The following is a 20,809-nucleotide window of genomic DNA, read 5'->3' on the forward strand; positions in this document are numbered from 1 at the left end:
AGATCGCATCACTGCGTTCCAACCTGGGTGACAGAGCGAGACTCCGTCTAAAAAAAAAAAAAAAAAAAAAATCAGATTTTGTCTACTAAACCTGCCACATGGTTACCATTACTAGTATTTACAGTGTTGCGCATGCATCATTGCTAAGAGTGCTAACTAATATTAACAGCCCTTGCCCCATGCCTGGCCCTGTCCCAGCCCCTCTCCCTTATGTAATTTAATCCTTGCACTGGGGGTAGGGATTTTTATCTCTACTGATTTCTTACCTTTGTTCATTTATCATGAAGTGTCCTTTGGTTTTCTGTTTTTCTATATACCTTTACCACTTATGGATTTGACCAGCACTCAAGAACCAGTGTTACTCCTGGGAGTTGATACAATCCCAGCCCCATGGCAAAGAAACTCATGTGGTTAGGATTCTGTGTGCAGCCTGGTTAGCCACAGGGCACACACGGCTTTTTATAATATTGACATTAGTGCCGAAACCCCGTTTCCATGTAAGCCCTGAGGGCTCTTGTTGCTTCATAATCTTTTTTTGGTCACATGCACACAGCTTTATTGAGATATAACTCGCTCATTTAAAGCATACAACTCAGTGGGTTTTAGTATACTATATTCACAGAGTCGTGCAGCCATCATCACAAATGTAGAAGTTTTCATTTCCCCCAAAAGAAACCCATACCCATTGGCAGTCACTCCTCATCTTCGCCCCCAGCCCTTGGCCACCGTTAATCTCCACATACCTTTGAAAGGCTAGTGAAACTTTCTCAGAAGAATAAATGCTTGCTCATTTTGGCTATAATTTCAGGGGCTTCATGGGTGCCCCCTGACATTTATCAAGAACACCAGGTTAAGGAATTTAGCTATACGGGAGGTCTCTGTGTTTCCCAATCTCCTGGGTATCAGAGGCCCAGAGATACCAGAGGCCCTCCTGGGTATGTGGGCCACACAGTGAACCAGTGTAAGCTGCGTGGCGCCATACTCACATATCTCTCTTCTGTGGTTCCCCTGTGACAGAGTTCCTATGAAGCTTTTTCGTTTATTTTCTGAGAGGAGGGTAAGCCACCTTGTATTGATCTTCAACTATATGCCCGCCACAATTCTAGGTGCTTATCATAGAGGTTCATTTAATCTTCACAATAGTCCTGCAGAACGAACAGAGTCCTTCAGAGTGGGCATTATAATCACCATTTTAAAAATGAAGAAACTGAAAATCAGAGAGATTAAGTAACTCACCCAAGACTGCACAGCAAAGGGCTGGGGTCTTCAAACTCAGGGCTACAGACTCTAAAGACTATGTCTTCCCCGCTACACTAGGTTGTTTTCCTAACCTGTAAATAGGAGACAAAATAATCCTTTTATTTCTCACAGTTGCTTTGCATACTCAGACTCCATGATTTCTTCCCCATGAGGGCCATTCAGACCTGTCCAGAAGAGAGGAATGGACCAAGGAGTCTTGGGAGCACCAAAGAGGAGGGGATGGGGGAGCATGAGGAGGAGCCAGGGAATAGCAGCAGCTGCAGCCCCAGCTCCCACCCCAGTCGCTGCAAGTCCCTTAGAGGTGGTGTGGGTGCAGACACCAGCTCATAAGGTGCCCTGTTAGTGAGCTTGGGGTGCCACGGGAGCCTTCTTGTTGTCTTGCCTAACCCACACTGGCTGAAGAACACCCTGATGGCCTCCCTTTGAGCACAGCTAATGAAGGACCGGATGCCAGAGATAAGTCCAGGAGGGTGATGCTGCAGGGCAGGCCGGGGAAGAGGGTACTTCATCTCCTAACATGGTCCTCTGCCCATCTGTGCCAGCATCTAACACCTGTCAAACACTGGGAGGCTGGTGGTAAAGGGGCCACTTCCCAGCCTCTAAGATACCTGCTAAGCCAGGAGGCATTCTGTGATTAAATTACAGGGCCTCCCACTTACTCCTTTATCCTTGAGGTGGTGCTGGGACCTTAATGCCAATCTAGTGTAGGGCTCTGGGACTACAGGACCAAGGCAAGCAGTCCTTTCTCTCTCTTTCTCTTTTTTTAGCTAAGGAAGCCAACACATCTGTTCTTCAAGAAAAAGCCCTGTATTTAGAGGTGTTTGCCTTTGAAGGCAACCTGAAAAACTGTCATCTTGGCACTTTGGGGACTGGCAATTTACACTTCTCATAAATATTCAGAAGTAGGCAGTCATTTATATAAAGCTAGACACAGAAGGAATTCTCTTTTCAGAGAATACCTGGCAGATTCATTAAAAAAATTTAAAGAAACCAAGAGCATAAGAATGAAAAGCAAATTCTGGAACCCCAGGCTGGTTTTGTCTGGCATAGGTGCAGCAACTTTGCCTCTTTGCTCAGGTATCACTTTCTTCCAGTAACAGTGAACCATAAGCCATGAGAGCCAGCAAACAGAACAAAAGATGCTGTCACAAACATTGTGCAATCTCAGCTCAGAGATTTCCATCTGGAAAATAGACTGGAGAGAGTTAAGGCTTCAACCAACCTTGCAGATAAATGCAGTTAGTTACCAGCCCAGCAACCTTCTGCTTGTGTGAGAGCCCATTATGCTAATCTCCTTTTGAAATTGCTTTGTTTCTCCTCCTTCCCTGCACCCCACTCCCCAAGACAATTTGGAAACCTGGGCACCAAGGCTTGTCCCACTCTAGGGGACTGGAGAAACAGGGATTTTGCCAGCACCCCCTGGCAGGGCAACCATCAGGTCAAAGGAAACTCATCCCATGACCCCTTCCTCAGATCATTGTGGGTGTGATTCTCCTCTACTACATCCTCGGAGTCAGTGCCTTAATTGGAGCAGCTGTCATCATTCTACTGGCTCCTGTCCAGTACTTCGTGGCCACCAAGCTGTCTCAGGCCCAGCGGAGCACACTGGTGAGTGCCCAAAGGTGTGTGTGCTGTGTCCCTCTTCCCCTCCTTTCCCCTACAGCAGCAGGTCTCCTCCCACACACCCACAGTCACTGACTCTGATTTTGAGTAGGCCACTTCACCTGTCCAAGCCTCAGCTTCTTTGTCTGGGAAATGGAGTTAATGGGGACGGAGGCTGCCTCCCGGTGGGGACAGGAGCCGGGCACGGTGGTGACAGTGTTGACACTCAGGCCTTCCTCTTGGGTGGGGAACGGAGCAGAAGCCTCTCCCCTCTGACTTGGGGACCCCTGCAGGAGTATTCCAATGAGCGGCTGAAGCAGACCAACGAGATGCTCCGCGGCATCAAGCTGCTGAAGCTGTACGCCTGGGAGAACATCTTCCGCACGCGGGTGGAGACGACCCGCAGGAAGGAGATGACCAGCCTCAGGGCCTTTGCCATCTATACCTCCATCTCCAGTGAGTTCACCCCGTGCAGCCAGCCCTGGGTGCTGCTGCCTACATGCAAGGAGAGGGCGTCAGAGCTCGGGTGAGAGGCTGTGCAGGGACAGAAGCAGGAGGCTTTGAGATTATCCGACTCAGTGGGGGAGCCTCAAACTGGCTCTGATAGCTGAGCTCCCAGAAATCAAAGTACTCTTCATTCATTTATCCAACAAATATGCATGAAAAGTCTGCTATGTGCTGGACACTGTGCTGGCCCTTAGGATACCGTGATGAGAAAGAGAGATGAGGTCTCATTCCTTATGGAACTGATATGTTATTGACAGACAGCAGCAAGTGAGTAAATGACCACACTTTCGAACTCTCCTAAGAATGAAGACTTTTTAGTAAGTCAGACTGAGCTATCATGGCCCTGGGGAAGCTATAAGAAATCTTCAATCCCCTTGGGGCCATACAAAAGAAAAAGACTAGTTATCCTTAAGTATCAGAAGCCCAAGCTGAAGGTACTCATAGGTGAAGGGACTGAATTCATATTAACTAAGTGGTTTGGGAACCCCAAGCCATAAGAAAAAGACCAAAACTGGTAAAAGTCCTAGAGTCCCATATACTTGAAACCATTTTACTAAGAATATAAAACATTTTTTTCTTTTTTTGAGACGGAGTCTCACTCCATCACCCAGGCTGGACTGCACTGGCACAATCTCAGCTCACTGCAACCTTCACATCCCAGGTTCAAGTGATTCTCCTGCCTCAGCCTCCCAAGTAGCTGGGACTACAGGCACATGCCACCACATCCGGCTAATTTTTGTATTTTAGTAGAGATGGGGCTTCACTATATTGGCCAGGCTGGTCTTGAACTCCTGACCTCGTGATCCACCCGCCTCAGCCTCCTAAAGTGCTGGGATTACATGCATGAGCCACTGTGCCCAGCCCAAAAGACTTTTTAGAAATTGAAATTTTAGTTATTGAAATTAATTCAGAGAACAATGGTCCCCTGGCCAGAGTGAGGGCTTATGGAGATGAGGTGATCCATGGAGTCTTGGCCCAAGTTTATCTCACAGTTGATCTCATGGCTCCGTGGACCCATCCCATGGTGGTTACTTCCCAAGTGCATAATTGGGATGTAGGTATTTAGCAACCAGCTGACTTCACACTAGTTCCCTGACCTGTCCAGTCGTAAGAGTCATTTTGGCCAAGTGGAAGCCCCTGGAGAGAAGAAAACAAAAAAGAAACCAAAACCTACTCAGTGCACAGGTTATATGAATGAGAATGGCTGAAGAGAGAATTTTTGAATTAGAAGACAGATGGGTGGGGATTACACAGAATGTGGCAAGGAGAGTAAGTTGGTAGAACCATTTTACAGGTGGGAAATTAAGGCCAGAGGGGAGTGTGTTCCTGAGATCCCTCCTGAGGTTAGTAGCATGGCTCGGACTAGATCCTCCAAAGTCTCTTAACTTCTGGCCTCAGGCTATTTTCCACAAAATGCTGGGGACCTCTGTGGGGTGAAGAAGACTTGGGATACCATTTTCTCTCTTAGGAGAAAAAAATCTCTGGGCTCTGAAAGGAGTAGAATTAGGGAAGGAAATTAAGAGGGGCTACTGACCATCTCCTCCAACTAAAATTGGTTCTTTTGGTGCCAAGAAGAGATACACCTCGTGGGGGAAGGTGGTAATGGAGGGGGTGCTGGTAGTGTCTCCCAGATAGTCCCGCAGAGCAAGCCTCATGGAGAATGAGACGGTCACTCAGGTCGTCTGTGTATTCTTGGCATTCTTGCTGCCTAGAGAGAGGGTCTGATGGAGCTAGGTGGCCACCAAGCTGTCCCAGTCCCCAAGACCATTTGGAAACATGGGCACCAAGGCATGTCCCTTTCTAGGGGACTGAGGAAACATCCCACAGCAGTGTTCTCACAGGATGGAGCTTGCCGTGAATACCCCAGGTGTCCAGCCTCCCTGTGTCCAGCCAGACCATGGTGTCCTATGCCTCAGGCAGGGAACGTGGTCCAGTCATCAGTGGCTAGACCCTCTACCATACATGGCACAAGCCATGGCGTTTTATGCAGAAAGTCCTGCTAGCATTTGATTTTCTGAGAATGGAGCTGTGAGCATAGCAGCCAGTCACTGTTTCCCAGATTCCTCACCAAGACACCCCAGGTTCCTGGTCTCTCCCTGATATCCTCATCCCTGACCCTGTGGTGCTCAGAGCCTCCAAACACACTCAGGCTAAGCACTCCGTAGACAGGGGAAATTTGGAAGGAACATCTGGGGAGCTCAGAAAAGCCAATGTCTCCAGCCCCAGGCCCACTTCAACATTCTCTCTGTCAGTTCTGCCTGCCCCTGGCGACTGGTTATATGAAGAGTAACCCCCTGCTTGTGTACAGCCTCCCAGTTTTGTACAGGTTTAGAGACAGTTCCCAGCAGTAGGAACAGCTGCCGAGGTGGGAGAGGGCTTCTCCTGATAGCCGGGGGACTTCCTCTCCCAGCAACAACAGGGTGGGGTACAGCAGACTTTCCATTGCTGAGATGGAGAGAGGGGAGAGAAGCATCAAGGAAAGTGGGGGCAAGGGTCCCCAAGGCTCCTGGCACAGCAAGCAATGAAGTTGGGGCAGCCTCAGGTCATGTAGTGGGGGCAGGTGACATCTGCTTTGACTGTTCCTAAGAGATATGTATTCATTTCCTGCATTCCAAACTGCAGCCTGGGACATGTTTTCTTATATAAATAGCATCAAAAGATGCTTGAGTTCCCAGGCCAGCCCACCGAAGCCAACCTAGTGGGTGCTCATTGTCCCCCAGGGCCCCCAGAAGACAAGCCATGGCTTTGTGATGAGCCTGGGGCCAGGAGGACCTAGGGACATGTTGTCAAGAGCTGAGATGACTCTGGAAAAAAGTAAGGGGCTCTGGAGTCAAGCAGGAGCCCGCCCAGGACTCCTCACCTGTCCAAGTCACCTAGAGAAACAGAGCAGCCCAGGTTGGTCCCTGGAAGAGAGCAGCAGAGGAGGGGAAAAGGGAGAGCCCTTGGGGAGAGCTTTGAAAGTCAAGTGCTGTTTGCTCAGTGTGTTTGCCTTTCTCAGGATGTGTTTTTTCCCCCCTCCATTAGTCAGCAGTTGGACGGGGAGAGAGACGGGTGGTAGGGTGCAGGGTACCTCCTGGCTGCAGGCATATGCTTTGAGTGTGTGTTCATTTACCTCCTCTGGACTTCCTGTCTTCTATTACCAAGGATCAAGACACAGGTCATTAGGCGTGAGATAATGGGGCATCTCTTGTTCTGAGCCCTGGCGCCAGTCTTGGAGTCCTGGCGCTGCAGAGGAGCCCCAGAATCACATTTCCTATTGGGGCCCATCCTGGTGATACCAAGCTTTCAGTCTGGCGGCTCATATGTGGCACCGTCAGACTTCTGGGCAGGCAAGATTACCTGTGACTCTGTCTGATGGTCTTGCCATCAATATCACTGAGAGCAGCTGTGTATGGAGTCCTGAACTGGTACAGGATAAAACAGGGGGCTGAAAAGGGAATGGGCACAGTTTCTCTGTCATCAAAAGTGACATCCAGAATTGGTGTTTCCTCTTGAATAAAAATAGAAATGTAAGTTGCTCAGTGGATGTTGAGTGAGCCCTATTCATGTGCCCCACCCTGTGCCTAACACTGGGAAGGAGGTAAGGGAAAAACGCTAAGATGTGCTCTCCATTCTCAAGGAGTTTATGCTCCACTGAGAAGTCAGAGCTAACATGCACAGAACAGTGTGGCAGCGAGAGCAGAAGCAAGTGGCCAGCTCCATGCTGGCCTCCTAGCAAGAGTGATTGCACTTCATCCTCATAACAACTTGGTGAGGTGTGTAGCTCTATTGTCCCATTGTACAGCAGAGAGGATTGACTCTCAGTGAATTGAAATGTCTCGGTGAGGTCTTCCACAGCAAAAGGCAAAACACAGAGAAGGATGTCCGTGTGGGCTGGGGGTTCACCCAGAGATTCATGTAGGGGCCATGTGGGCTGTACCTTGCAAGACGGTGGGATTTCAATGAGTAGAAGACAAAGTGGGAGGAAGCTGGAGACAAGGACTATGGTCTCTTGCTTTAGAAGTCAGTTCAATCCTTTTTTCCTTGCAGAAGCAGCATAACTCTAGGTGGTTCCTCTGTATCTGAGGACAAGATTTGTAGAGGTGACAAAGGGGTCCCAGGTCCTAGAACACTCAATATGCTGCCAGTTTGTTCTGTCCGTTGTGAGGCACCCATTCCAGAGCCCTTCCTCTGTGCCAGGCTCTATGGAGGTCCTGGATGTTAAAAAGGAAGCAGGCATAGCCCTGGCCCTCCCAGTCTTGTGGGAGACTGATCATGTCCATGAATAGTGACTATGCATGTGGTCAGAGCCACAGGGTCAGTTCCAAATACCCTCTTTCTCTTTTGTGTTACTCACTTGACCCTGGGTCTTTCGTTTCTTCCATTCATTTTTTTTAAACAAATATTTCCTGCCCACCTTCTGTGTGCCAGGCCTGGGGATGCAGTGGGTGAAGCCTCTGTCCTCCTCAGTGGAGGCCCTAACTCAGAACAGGTAGTGGAAGAAACAACATGACCTGGAGACCTGGTTCCCCTTCCTTCCCCAGCATCTCTGAAATTCTTTAGGTGGTGGTGGTGGTGGTTGTTTTCAGAGTCTCACTCTGCTGTCAGGCTGGAGTGCTGTGGCGCGATCTCAACTCACTGCAACCTCTGCCTCCAGGGTTCAAGCAATTCTCCCTGCCTCAGCCTCCCAAGCAGCTGGGATTACAGGCACCCACTACCATGCCCAGCTAATTTTTTTTTTTTTTTTTTGTATTTTTAGTAGAGATAGGATTTCACCATATTGGCCAGCCTGGCCTCAAACTCCTGACCTCAGGTAATCCACCTGCCTCGGCCTCCCAAAATGCTGGGATTATAAGCTTAAGCCACTGCGCCTGGCCTGAAATTCTTCAATATCTACCCGCCCTTCTGCCAGCTGATGCAGCCACAGTAGGCTGCTTATACATATCCTGGCCTGGCTTGGTGGGGAGCGTGGCTGAGGGAGAGTCGGGGCGCCCATCAATTAAGGAGGTAAGGATCAGTCTGACTGAAATGCCTCCTGCCACACTTCCTCAGCTGCCAGCAACTGACACTGTTAACCTGATTTCCTTCCCCCTCTGTTGACTGCACTGACTATTGGACTTAATGGGAAATAGCCCCGTGCACTTCAAAATACATTTCCCCTCTTGCAGATGCATCTTGCAATTAGGCCCAAGCTATGAGCCTACACGCTCCTCCCCTGGCCCTGAACAGGCAACAAAGCTGAAGTTAATCAGAGGTACAAATGGCTGGCTGTGCCTCTCTTACACATAGCTTCTGAAACATGCATCAATGCTTTGGAGATGAAAAGCTCCTAGTATTGCAATGCCAGGCTGGTGCCCATGAGGGCCAGACAACATTCCTTGGGCAAAGCCAGGGGGAATCGGTGATCTGATCCCAAGTCTAGTTTGTTGATTTGTTGTTTTGTTTTGTTTGGAGCAGGGGTTGGGGGTATGAAAAACTTACACGATTATTTACTACTGTAGACCCCAGACCCAGCACAAGGCCTGGAACAAGGAGACCCTTTTTTAATAAATAAGTCTTTTTTTTTTTCTGAGACAGAGTTTCACTCTTACTGCCCAGGCTGGAGTGCAGTGGCGTGATCTCAGCTCACTGCAACCTCCGCCTCCTGGGTTCAAGCGATTCTCCTGCCTCAGCCTCCCGAGTAGCTAGGATTACAGGCATGCACCACCATGCCTGGCTAATATTTTGGTATTTTTAGTAGAGATGGGGTTTCACCATGTTGACCAGGCTGGTCTCAAACTCCTGACCTCAGGTGATCCACCTGCCTTGGCCTCCCAGAGTGCTGGGATTACAGGCGTGAGCCACCGCTCCTGGCCTTGAATGGATAAATCTTAAGGGATATTTTTGGAAAGGATTTTCTAAAAAATACCCATGTCTCTACACTATTGCAGAAGGGCTTTCAGTTTTGATGGCAGCCTTTCAGGCCAGCCTACATGCAACTAAACTTTTCCATAACAGCATCACACTTACACAAGAAGAAGGTTTTATAACCCTGTTTCACTTGCCGTTATTTAACATAGTTCTTCCTCCTTAACATTCAAGATCTGAGCACGATCATGTTCTTCTTTTTGTTTTTGTTTTTTTTCTAAATCAAATTGAAGTGAGTCACCTCACCTTGGGCCAAAGTTGGACAGAAATCTATTCTTGGCTTTATTCCCCACCCCTCCACCGCCTTGGAACCTTATAGAACTTTGTGTGGTTTAGGAAAATGAGAGCAAGGCCTCAGATCTTCAACCCATGACAGTTGTATGCCCAGCTCCCTGCCTTCCTGTTTCACCCCCAGCTAGGGCACAGGACCGACTACTGTGCTCAGAGAGGTGCCAGAGCCTGTAACACCCCCAGACTTCCCAGGTCCAGCCACATCCACCCCAGAGCCCCAAAAGATGATCTTCAGAGAGACCTTTAAAACACAAGCAGCTGGTCACTTCCCTCCTGACCGGAACCCAAGATGGCTGTGGTCTCGCTGAGACATGTTGGTCGTCATTGCCTCCGAGCCCACTTGAGCCCTCAGCTCTGTATCAGAAATGCTGTTCCTTTGGGAACCATGGCCGAAGAAGAGATGGAGCAGTTCTGGAATAAGAACACAGGTTCAAACTGCCCCATATCTCCCCACTCACTATCTACAGTTGGTCTCTTCCCATGGCGATGTCCATCTGCCACCACGGCACTGGTATTGCTTTGAGTGCAGGGGTCTCTCTTTTTGGCATGTCGGCCCTGTTACTCCCTGGGAACTTTGAGTCTTACTTGGAATGCATGAAGTCCCTGTGTCTGGGGCCAGCACTGATCCACACAGCTAAGTTTGCACTCGTCTTCCCTCTCATGTATCATCCCTGGAATGGGATCTGACACTTGATGTGGGACCTAGGAAAAGGCCTGAAGATTCCCCAGCTATACCAGTCTGGAGTGGTTGTCCTGGTTCTTACTGTGTAAGGCTGTAGGGCTGGCAGCCACGTGAAGAACAGAGGCTCCGAGCGTCATCTTCTTACACATTATTATATTCACCCATCTTTCTGTTTGTCACTCTTATCTCCAGCGTTGGAAAAGTTCTCCTTATTTGTTAGATCCTTTTGCACTTTCAGATCCCCTTGGAGCAGTAGAGCACCTTGTAGAGCTAACAGTGGAAAAGGGCCTAGTTTTTCCCTTGTTTCTAAAGATGGGGTGGCTGAAAAATTTCCCCTTTTTTGCCCACAGCTTGCCTCCTCTGGGCCTAGAAGCAGTTATTCTCTCTCCATATTGGGCTTTGATTTGTGCTGAGGGTCAGCTTTTGGCTCCTTCCTCCTGAGACAGTGGAAACAATGCCAGCTCTGTGGCTTCTGCTGTGGGGGCTGGGGGTGAGGCTTTGGGTGCCACTGCCTGTGGGTTGCTGGCTTAAAGGACAATTCTGTTCATTGGTGAGAGCCCAGGCCATTAACACCTACGCAGTGTTATTGAAAGAAGAGAGGCAGAGGTGGAGGGGAGTTAGTCTATCCCAGCTAGAGGGAGATAAAGAGGGCTAGTTAGTTCTTGGAGCAGCTACTTTGAGGAGAAAATGTATAGCTTTTGACACAAGAGGAAGATCCAGTAAATTATCATTGAACATATTAAAGGTTATTTCTTTTTCTTACAAAACACACACACACGCACACACGCACGCAGCTGATGATTCCACTTTCCCAGCCCCGGCCCTGAAGGGGACCCAGAACTCTCTGCACAAAGGCCGTCCTTCAAGGGGAGGGTGAAAGAAATGGAAAATCACATTTTCATTCTTTAGTGTCTCCATACAACAGCCAGAACTGGGCGGAAGCTAATTATATCAGAAGCATACTCCATGTTGCTGCATCAGCTTTGGGATGTTCATTTTTAAATTTATTTATAGCTTGTCTCGTTCCTCAAAGGAGTTCAGGCAGCTACAAAAATAAAGACAATAAAATTGAAAAAAAATTAAATTAAAAAAATCATGACCAGGGAAAACGTGCAATAGAATGAAGTGTCAATTATTACATTTTCTGACTGCAAAATCTCCTCCGCAGCTGATGCACCATCATTTACTAAAACAGCCCCTCTTGTTGGACATTTCCAGTTCATTTCGTCTGGGGTGGTTTGTTGCTGTTGCTGTGGTTGTGGTTTTGTTTTATTGAATTTTGTGTTAGCTGCAGCTAATACCATCTAGCTGATGGCTTTGTGCTGCTCTTGAATGATTACTCAGGATAAATTCCCTGGAGACGGATTATAGGATCAGAAGGTCTGAACTTCTGTGTGGCTCTAGCTACAAAACACCAGACTGCTTTCCAAGAGCATTGTAGCAATTTATAATCCAACACTCAGACTATTTTTTGGCTGAGAGTCAAGTCCCAGAATGCGAAGGAGGGGGTCTTGGCCTGGAGCGGAGGCTGAGGGATGGGTGCACAGGACCCCTCCTTATTGGTTATTTATGGGGATGGGCCAGGAGGAGCAGAAGAGACGCCCCTGCCCTCCCAGTTGCTCCTTGGAGTGACTGGCCCTATAGGGGAGGGGCAAAGCTACCTCACATTTAGAGTTATATAGTTGTTGATGGTCAAGGTCCTAGGTCTAATGGGCATCCTTCTCTCTCTCCTCCTCGGCCAGTAATGGCTACACTATGTCCTATGTCCCAGATCTGGGTCCCTTATGCTATGGGAACACCAATAATATTTACACTGTCTCCTGGCAGAAACAGTGCAGGAGGGCTGTGGCATGGTAGTGGGCCCTGGAAACCATCCAGCCTTCATGAGGAAGAGCAGTTAAAGCACAGCCATGTATGATGTTGGTATTGATTAAAAGCCTTATGGGCAGAGAAATTTGCCATCTGCCAGGGCCCCAGCCATATAAGGGCTCCAGCCATACATCCTCCAGGAGACTGGGACCTCTCCAATTGCAGGAGCCTTGCCTTCCCCATCAGATCAGGAATTATCCAAGGATGGGGACAATGTCCTTCCCATCTGCTTGAGAACTCCTAAGGGGCATGTTCTCTGTCTCCCCATTGTATCTGGAACTTCCTGGGAGCATAGCTCCTGTCTGCTTCCTCAGACTGGAAACCCCCTTAGGGCAGAGGCCATGTCCTTCTACCCACTTGGGGTTCCCTGAAGTTGGGGGCCACATCTCTGATATACAATGCTTTGTATGTACTGACTGCTGCAGGATTCTTGGAGTAAATGGGCAGTCAACTTCTTGGAATGGTGTTGACCATCTGGACTTCATCAGATTGTCCAAGACTTCGCCATTCACTAGACAGGGGCCATGTGCACAGGCAGAGCCCTGGCCTCTGGCTTCTGGCTCCTGACTCCTGGTCCCTTTGCTTTAATTTGGCTAATGGCAGAACCAGACTCCTTTCTGGGCTGTCCTGGAAGAGGATCCTTGAATGAAGGAGGATAGGATGGGAAGGTGGCAGCTGGCATGGTTGCCTCTTATGCCATGGGGGGGCTGCTCTCTCTGGAAATTTAGGCCTGGGTTCAGGGCACTGTTGAGCATTTCACACCCCAGGCCAGAGGAGGGGTGAGTGTGGAGCAGGGCTCAGCTAGTAGCCCATGAGGTATGATGGGTAGGCAGCACCCGGGCCTCACAGAGCCTGTTACCCATGTTATCTCCTCTGACCTTGGAAAGAGCTGGGGTGTATGAACAAGAATTTATAAATTTACAAAAATCAGATGAGGAAACTGAGACATGGGGAAGGTAAATGACATGCCCTAGGTTACACAACTTATAAGTAACAGGGATTCTGCCCTTCTCTCACACCAAGTCCCATTCTCTTTGCTTCTTGAAGTCCCTGTGACTGATCTAAAGGCCGCAAGTTTAACAGAATAAGGAGGGGGGCTCTGTTGCCACAAACCAGTTGCCCCACCTGCACACAGACTCTAAGGGACATCCTGCTTTAAGCTGTCCTTAGTTACTAATACCTTAGAGCGAATGAGTTTGAAATTTTCTCAAGAGCCATGGGAGATTAGGAAGCCTCTAAGCTTCATAGAGAGCCTGGCTTGGGGGACACAGGAGCCAAAGGCAGAGGAAGAAGTGGCAGCTTGGTGCCCCCAGAAACACATGCTTCTGACCTCACAGTTGGCCACAGACAGCCAACTCTCCCATCCTTCTCCCACCACTTTCCCATGGGGCTAACTTCACCCTGTTCACACACAGTGACTTAACAGCTTAAGCCCCAGATTTGGGGGCCGGGGTACCTGGGACAAGAGTCCTGAGGGAAACAGGGTGAGGAACTGGAGGTGCCACAGGGCTAGAATTCTGCCCCTAGCCTACCGGAGCTGTGCCCCACAGGCTGGCACCACTGGGCTGTGCTGCCTCCAGCCACCCAGGGCATCTCCATGTGTAGCTGTCACCCTCCTCCTGCTAAACTCATACCTGTGCTTCCTCTGCAGTTTTCATGAACACGGCCATCCCCATTGCAGCTGTCCTCATAGTAAGTGGATCCTCTCTCCATCTCTTGGGGGTAGGGTGGAGGGGGAGGGCATCTGCAGTGACAGGCTGCCCAGGTTTGGCCTTTCTGCACAGGGGCCTCAGAAGACAGGCTCCGCAGCCAGACTGAAAATAAGATCGAAAGTTTATAGAGGGTGCGGCCCCTCCCCAACTGCAGCCGGACAGGGGCCTATGCCTCCAGGCCTGGAAGACCGGAGGCTTAGCATTTAGAGAAATTAAACTTTCTTTTAAAAAATAGCTATACAAATTTTTCATTTTTAAAGTGAAACGTGTATTATAGAAATGATGGGAAATCCAGAGTAGAAAGTGCAAAGAGAATTAAAATCACCCGTAATCCCACTGGTAACATTTTTAATGTGTTTCTTTCCAGTCTTTTTTTAAGGCCTATGATATGTCATTTTCTACAAAAATAGGAATGTGCTGCGCATGCAGTTTTGTAACCTGCTCTTTTAAATATAAGAATATGCCACACACAATTCTCCATGCCATTAAATATTACAATGGTGGCTTTCTAAAGCAGTTTCATAAAAGCTGTGTGGGAGCTCAGCCATGGGGGGCAGGCAGCGTGCTCCTACAGAAAGGCCTGGGCCCCTATGAGCCTGCAGCGCCCTCACCCAGCCTCCCATCCCCGTCTTCTGTGATGGCTGCAGTTCCTTAAAAAGATCTACTTATTTCCCCCGGGGCCGGTGTCCCTGAGCTGTGTAGAGTTCACAGCCTGTCGGGTACGCTTGGGAATTCACTTCCAATGTGATTTATTGAGCTGGTTCCTGGCCTAGCTCTTGGCAGAAGTGTGGGTAACAGAGGCCACTGAGCCAGCCAGGTGGCAGGGGCAAAGCACTGCATGACGAGGCGATGGTTTCATAATCACTGTGTTTATGTTATCCCGATGAGGACTGGGGAGATGAGCACCCCACCTGCTGTCTGCGGAGGGGGCAGTGCTAACCTAACCCTGGGCAGGACAGGGAGGGAGCAGCGCCTACTCTCCAGCTTGAAGTCCTGAGCTTGTTGGGGATGTTTCCATGAGATGACTATGGGGATGATGAAGGTGTCTCCAACTGAAAGGCCCCCTTAGGAGCCCTTTCCCTGCCAGTCGTCTCGTTTCCCTTCCAGTGCCGAGCATTTCCAGTGTGGGAGGGACCCACACCCTGGGTCACCCTGGCCTCACTTGTGCCTCTGTCCACAGACCTTCGTGGGCCATGTCAGCTTCTTCAAAGAGGCCGACTTCTCGCCCTCCGTGGCCTTTGCCTCCCTCTCCCTCTTCCATATCTTGGTCACACCGCTGTTCCTGCTGTCCAGTGTGGTCCGATCTACCGTCAAAGCTCTAGTGAGGTGAGGGGAGGGTCCGGGCGAGGGCACTGGGCAGGCAGGTCCTGTGTCAGCCTCAGGGCTTGCTTGAGTGATGGCCAAACCACAGCTGTTTGGTCCCGGGACATACCCCCATTGCTGGGCCTTGCTGTAGCTGGTCCTGGTTGGTCAGAGGGACATTGGCCTGTATGGTTTCCCAGCTCACCATCCCTAAGCAAGCACTTGCTTACATACCTCCCAGGAGAGGGGACTCACTGTCACTTCCATGACAACTTTAAAAAAAAAAAATCAATGTTGAGCCAAACGTGAAATCCTCCTAAATTCTACCCACTGGTCCTAACTTCGCCCTCAAGAGCCACCCAGAATGAGGCTATCCCTTCCCCACGTGGCAGCCCCTCAGATATCAGAAGGCATCCACTGTGTCTGTCTTTCCCAGGCCAAGTATCCCCTACCCTTTCCACAGCCCCTGAGCCCTCCACAGCCTCAGCCAGTGAAGCAGCTTCCCCCAGGCGCCAGGTCCTGCTCTGATTGGCCCACAGCTCTTGGAGGCTCCCACTTCTGGGCTCTAGAGCCTCTGCCACTGTCCCAGAGGCGTCGCCCTCTTGGGAATGAAAGCCTGAAAGTAGACGGCTGAGGCTCTGGCTGGGAAATGCCATATCTGGAGTGTGAAGACATCCTTGAGCCTCTGAAATAGCTCTGGCTCCTTGAAAGCAAGAGCCTGTCATGCCTCTGTGGAGGGCTGGCTTGTCCTTACCCATGGCCAGAGAACCAGTCAGTAACAAATGTCCTCTGTGTCTTCAGCCTTGAGGAAGGCGACACCCCTGTCTCATGGGACCCTGGCAGGTCCTGGGAAGCCTGTCTCATGGGACCCTGGCAGGTCCTGGGAAGCTGGAAGGAAGGAGTAGCTGTTGGAATGAAGTAGCTGATAGAGAGGATAGCTTGCAGGAGGAGGCTCTAGCATGGGTTCAAAGATGGAATGGGGCATAACTCAGCAAAATTATGCTCTAAGGAGTATCTGACCAGGGAGTAGCTAGTTAAACAGGGATTCGCTCCCATTTCCATGGTCGGCTGTGCTGACTCAGTTTCTTGGCCATGGTGTTGTGGGGTCTGATGATCACCCCTCCTCCACCACCCACTCTCCAGCCCTATGATTCTATGTAGAAACCACAGATTTAAGAACGCTGCACCTGCCCAAAAACTGTTGCACTGATCCCAAAGCATTCACATTTTCAAACACTCTGGATCCCACTGTTTCCAGGAATGGAACACCAGAGTAGCAGAGGCCTTTTCAGTGACGGAGCTCAGGCTCTGGCTGAAGGTGGGCTCAGGACACTACCTGAAGCTTCACCCCAAGAGATGAGGGCCAGTTCCATCCTTCCCAGTCACCGCCTGCAGGGGAGGGAGACTGGACAGGGGAGGAAGGCAGAATCTGGCCGTCTGCCCCTCCCGTCTAGGGGGTGGCACACAGAAAGGGTGACTCCAGGCCACAGGCTCACTTACAGACCCAGAATAACCTTGCCTTAAGGGCGGATGGCTTGTCTGCCCCAGGCCTGTTGGATATTTAGCAAAAGAGACGAAAGGGGAATACAAACAATCCTGAGCTTCCCAGAAAGCTTTCACACCTCCAGGATGGGAGAGAATGAACTGGAAGAGTGACGCTTCCAGTGCCTCCTCAGGTCCACAGGGATATCTGGACAGGGGAGAGGGTAGGAATAGCCACCTCCCCATGAGTAATGACACCTCCCCGAGCAGGTTGTCAGGGGGATCCGATTACATAATGCTGCAAAGCAGTTAACATGGTGTCTGGCATATAGTATATGCTCACAAAATACTAGCTATTGATTCTTCACCAATCCTAGTCCTAACTAACCTTAACCCTGACCAACCCAACACCAACCATCCTTCAGTCTAATAACCCAGACTAACCAACTTCAACATTAAACTAACCCTAAAACTAACCAATCCCACCGCCAATCCAGACCCCAACCTACTCCAGCTGACTGGTCAACCCTAGCAAACCCTGGTAACACCAATTACCTGCCCCCATGCCCAGTTGTCTGCCCCCTTCAGTGTGGGCTTTGTCGGACTATACTTCAGGCCTGAGAACCTTCTCAGAGCTCTCTCTCAGGCTGTGCGCTCTCCCCTCCCCTCTGCCCCTGGCAGGGGTGAGGGGTGTCTCTGTGTTTCCCGAGCAGCGTGCAAAAGCTGAGCGAGTTCCTGTCCAGTGCAGAGATCCGTGAGGAGCAGTGTGCCCCCCGTGAGCCCACGGCCCAGGGTCCAGCCAGCAAGTACCAGGCGGTGGTGAGTGCCCGGCCTCCCCTTGCTACTCCCAGCATGGTCCTCTAAGGCCCAAAACTCGGGCCTGCTGTGTCGGACATCTGCCTTTTTTCCCAGGAAGAGGGGCTCCCTTCCCTACACAGCTCCCAGCCCAGTGGGTCCTCACCTCCAAACCACCCCCAGCCCCTCAAGGTCGTGAACCGCAAGCGTCCAGCCCGGGAGGATTGTTGGGGCCTCACCGGCCCACTGCAGAGCCTGGTACCCAGTGCAGAGGGCGATGCTGACAACTCCTGTGTCCAGGTGAGTCCTAGATTCTGCTGCCCCATGCCCGGCCACCCAGCACCAGCTCCCAGAGGGAGCTCAGCACCTGAAAAGCCGGAGAGCTGCATGCTTAGTCCTCTGCAGAGGTCACCCTGCCTGCCTATAGGGTCCATAGGAGTCCAGAAACCAGGGACAACAAAGCATGAGAAGGCCAGTCTCCCACTCCCCTGCTCTGGAAGTGATCCAGGGACTGGAATCAGTGTCTTCTGGCTTTCCTGGAGGAGGAGAGGCCAGAGACTATTCACACAGGGAAATGGCTGCCTTTCTGTTCTCTCCTGGGCGGTGGGACGCACCTAATGAAGATCACGGGAGGCTACTTCACGTGGACCCCAGATGGAATCCCCACACTGTCCAACATCACCATTCGTATCCCTCGAGGTATGGCCCAGTCCACCCCTCCAGCACGCCCCTCCCTATGTCCCACTGAATAATATGGAGATAAAAAGACAAAGCTGCATTTATTGAGTGCCTGCTCTCTGCTCATTCTTGGTGGGTGCCTTGGGTATACTAGAGAAGGGGTAGACTACATTCTAGAGGCTTCCGTGTGCTGGGTAGGAGTGCAGCACTAAGGACAGGGTAAAATTGCCAGCCTTAATGTCAAACCATCCATTGCAGACAGTATAGGTAATGCACAAAAAGATCAGATGTGGGTAGCCAAGGAACGCAAGTGGAAGAAGTGGAGTTTCTGAGAATGGACAAAGTCTCTGAGGCTATGAGGCAGGAGGACTTTCTGGCAGAGGCAGCCATGAGCAAAGTATGGGGGTGGGTTGGAGGTGGGACCCAGGATGGCATTTCTTGGGACCACAAGGAGCCTGGGCTCACACTAGGAGCATGGGAAAGGAGAAGCGGGTGCTTAGGAAGGGTGGCGGGGCAGGAAATCGGAGAGGGGGAAGGACCTGGGGAGCCAGAGGAGGATGTTGATTTCCAGAAGGAAAGGCTTAAGGAGGAAGAGGACTTGTTGGGGATTCTAGGTAGGAAGAAAGAAAACAGGGGCCCCAGGTTTGGGTGCATCTGTCTGTCTATCTTTCTGGGTGATGGTTGTTCAGACTCCCCCCGGCCCCACTCCCATCTGCCACCCTCCCTCCCTGCAGGCCAGCTGACCATGATTGTGGGACAGGTGGGCTGCGGCAAGTCCTCGCTCCTTCTAGCCGCACTGGGGGAGATGCAGAAGGTCTCAGGGGCTGTCTTCTGGAGCAGGTAATAGATGTATCCTCAGGGCTCAGTTAGTGGAGGGGAAACCTGCTTTCAACCATCCTCCTTAGTTGAGGATGCACACACATTTATTGGAGGGCCCACTCTGTGTTCAGTGAGGACTCAATAAATGCTGCTAATTGTTATTCTCATCATCATTGCTAGTACGTATTCAACTCTTACTATGCACAAGTTCTTTGCTAAGTCCTTTGCATGCATTATTTCATTTAATTTTTATGATAACTAGCAAGGTCCGTACTGTTCTCAATTCTCATTTATAGAGGAAGGTTAAACTTCTTGCCCTAATTCACACAGCTAATACGTGGCAGAGCTGGAATTGAAACTCAGTTCTGTCAGACTAAGAATCCCAGGGTTACTCAGATGCATGGTAGTAATTTCCCAGTGTGGGAAATTACAACACCAATATTGGTTTCCAGCTTGGTCATGAGCTGCACTCACATACACACCATTGGTGGGTGTTCTGAGGATCCAGATGTAACCAATAGATGTTGATTTCTGGGCAAAGATCACTGTCTTAATTAAAGAGCCAGAACCCCAGGCTGAGTCAATCATGAATCTATTATTTATACCCACGTACTTCCAAGAAGCACTTAAAACTAGTAGATAAAAGATGCATTTAAAAATCAAAACCACAATGAGATACCATTTCACACCAGTTAGAACGGCGATCATTAAAAAGTCAGGACACAACAGATGCTGGAGAGGATATGGAGAAATAGGAACGCTTTTACACTGTTGGTGGAAGCGTAAATTAGTTCAACCATTGTGGAAGACAGTGTGGCAATTCCTCAAGGATCTAGAACCAGCGATACCATTTGACCCAGCAAACCCATTACTAGGTATATACCCAAAGGATTATAAATCATTCTACTATAAAGACACATGCCCATGTATGTTTATTGCAGCACTAGTCACAATAGCAAAGACTTGGAACCAACACAAATGCCCATCAATGATAGACTGGATAAAGAAAATGTGGCACATATACACCATGGAATACTATGCAGACATAAAAAAGGTCGAGTTCTTGTCCTTTGCAGGGACATGGATGAAGCTGGAAACCATCATTCTCAGCAAACTCGCACAGCAACAGAAAACCAAACACTGCATGTTCTCACTCATGAGTGGGAGTTCAACAATGAGAACACATGGACACAGGGAGGGGAACATCACACACTGGGGCCTGTAGGGGGGTGGGGGGCAAGGGGAGGGATAGCATTAGGAGAAATACCTAATGTAGATGACAGGTTGATGGGTGAAACAAACCACCATGGCATGTGTATACCTATGTAACAAACCTGCACGTTCTGCACATGTATCCCAGAACTTAAAGTATATTTAAAAAAAAAAAAAAGATGCACATAAAACAAAACCTTTTAAAAAGGGAAGAAAATAGGAGCTGAGAAATGAAGAGGGTAAAAAGATGTTCAGCAACCTGGGCAGGGGACGGCTACAGCCATCAACATAAAATCTGGCTCTGCGCCCTCTGGTAGCCAAGGGAAAAAGGGATCTCTGGGCTTTGGAACACTCATTTAGGAATAGAAGTTGCAGTCAATCAGCAGAAGGGCGAGATTTCCCTACCAATCATTTCTAGGGGAAAATTATTCAAGGTGTCAGGTTATTCATAAGCGTGAGTACAGAACCCAGCAGGGAGAAAGACTTTGGACCCAGTGTCTGAATATCAGCATGCACCCCCATTTCCTGCATTTCCAAGATGTCCCTGAAAGGTGTGTCCAAAAGATGGCAAATTTCCCTCCTCAGTGGGGCTGTGGGCTAGCAGATGAGCCCCTTGGGTCTCCCATCGCCTCCCATCAGGAGCTGCGATGTCTTTGGGGGCAGAGGGGTCTTTGCCTCCATTCGCCATCTTACTTGGGAGATTTCTCAACAT

General features: G+C 49.8%; 1 protein-coding gene and 1 pseudogene across 13 annotated transcripts in view; both read left to right on the forward strand.

The window, feature by feature from the left end:
* The window catches only part of ABCC8 (ATP binding cassette subfamily C member 8), an 84,139-nt gene that overhangs the window by 31,271 nt on the left and 32,059 nt on the right, over positions 1–20,809 (forward strand). For 6 of the 12 annotated variants that reach the window (XM_050755344.1, XM_050755350.1, XM_050755346.1 and 3 more), the window contains exons 9-16: positions 2,734–2,868; positions 3,156–3,318; positions 13,749–13,789; positions 14,990–15,135; positions 17,307–17,412; positions 17,506–17,688; positions 18,012–18,087; positions 18,801–18,906. In XM_050755344.1, the coding sequence (XP_050611301.1) occupies positions 2,734–2,868; positions 3,156–3,318; positions 13,749–13,789; positions 14,990–15,135; positions 17,307–17,412; positions 17,506–17,688; positions 18,012–18,087; positions 18,801–18,906 (956 nt within the window). The remainder of the gene's footprint in view (positions 1–2,733; positions 2,869–3,155; positions 3,319–13,748; positions 13,790–14,989; positions 15,136–17,306; positions 17,413–17,505; positions 17,689–18,011; positions 18,088–18,800; positions 18,907–20,809) is intronic. The other 6 variants (XM_050755348.1, XM_050755352.1, XM_050755349.1 and 3 more) reach the window with 1 other exon arrangement.
* On the forward strand, positions 8,939–13,740 carry LOC126934703 (succinate dehydrogenase cytochrome b560 subunit, mitochondrial-like; annotated as a pseudogene). Its single transcript, XR_007719078.1, has one exon. The product of XR_007719078.1 is annotated as a succinate dehydrogenase cytochrome b560 subunit, mitochondrial-like (transcript).

This window comes from Macaca thibetana, chromosome 14 (genome assembly GCF_024542745.1).
Source record: "Macaca thibetana thibetana isolate TM-01 chromosome 14, ASM2454274v1, whole genome shotgun sequence".
NCBI lineage: Eukaryota > Metazoa > Chordata > Mammalia > Primates > Cercopithecidae > Macaca > Macaca thibetana.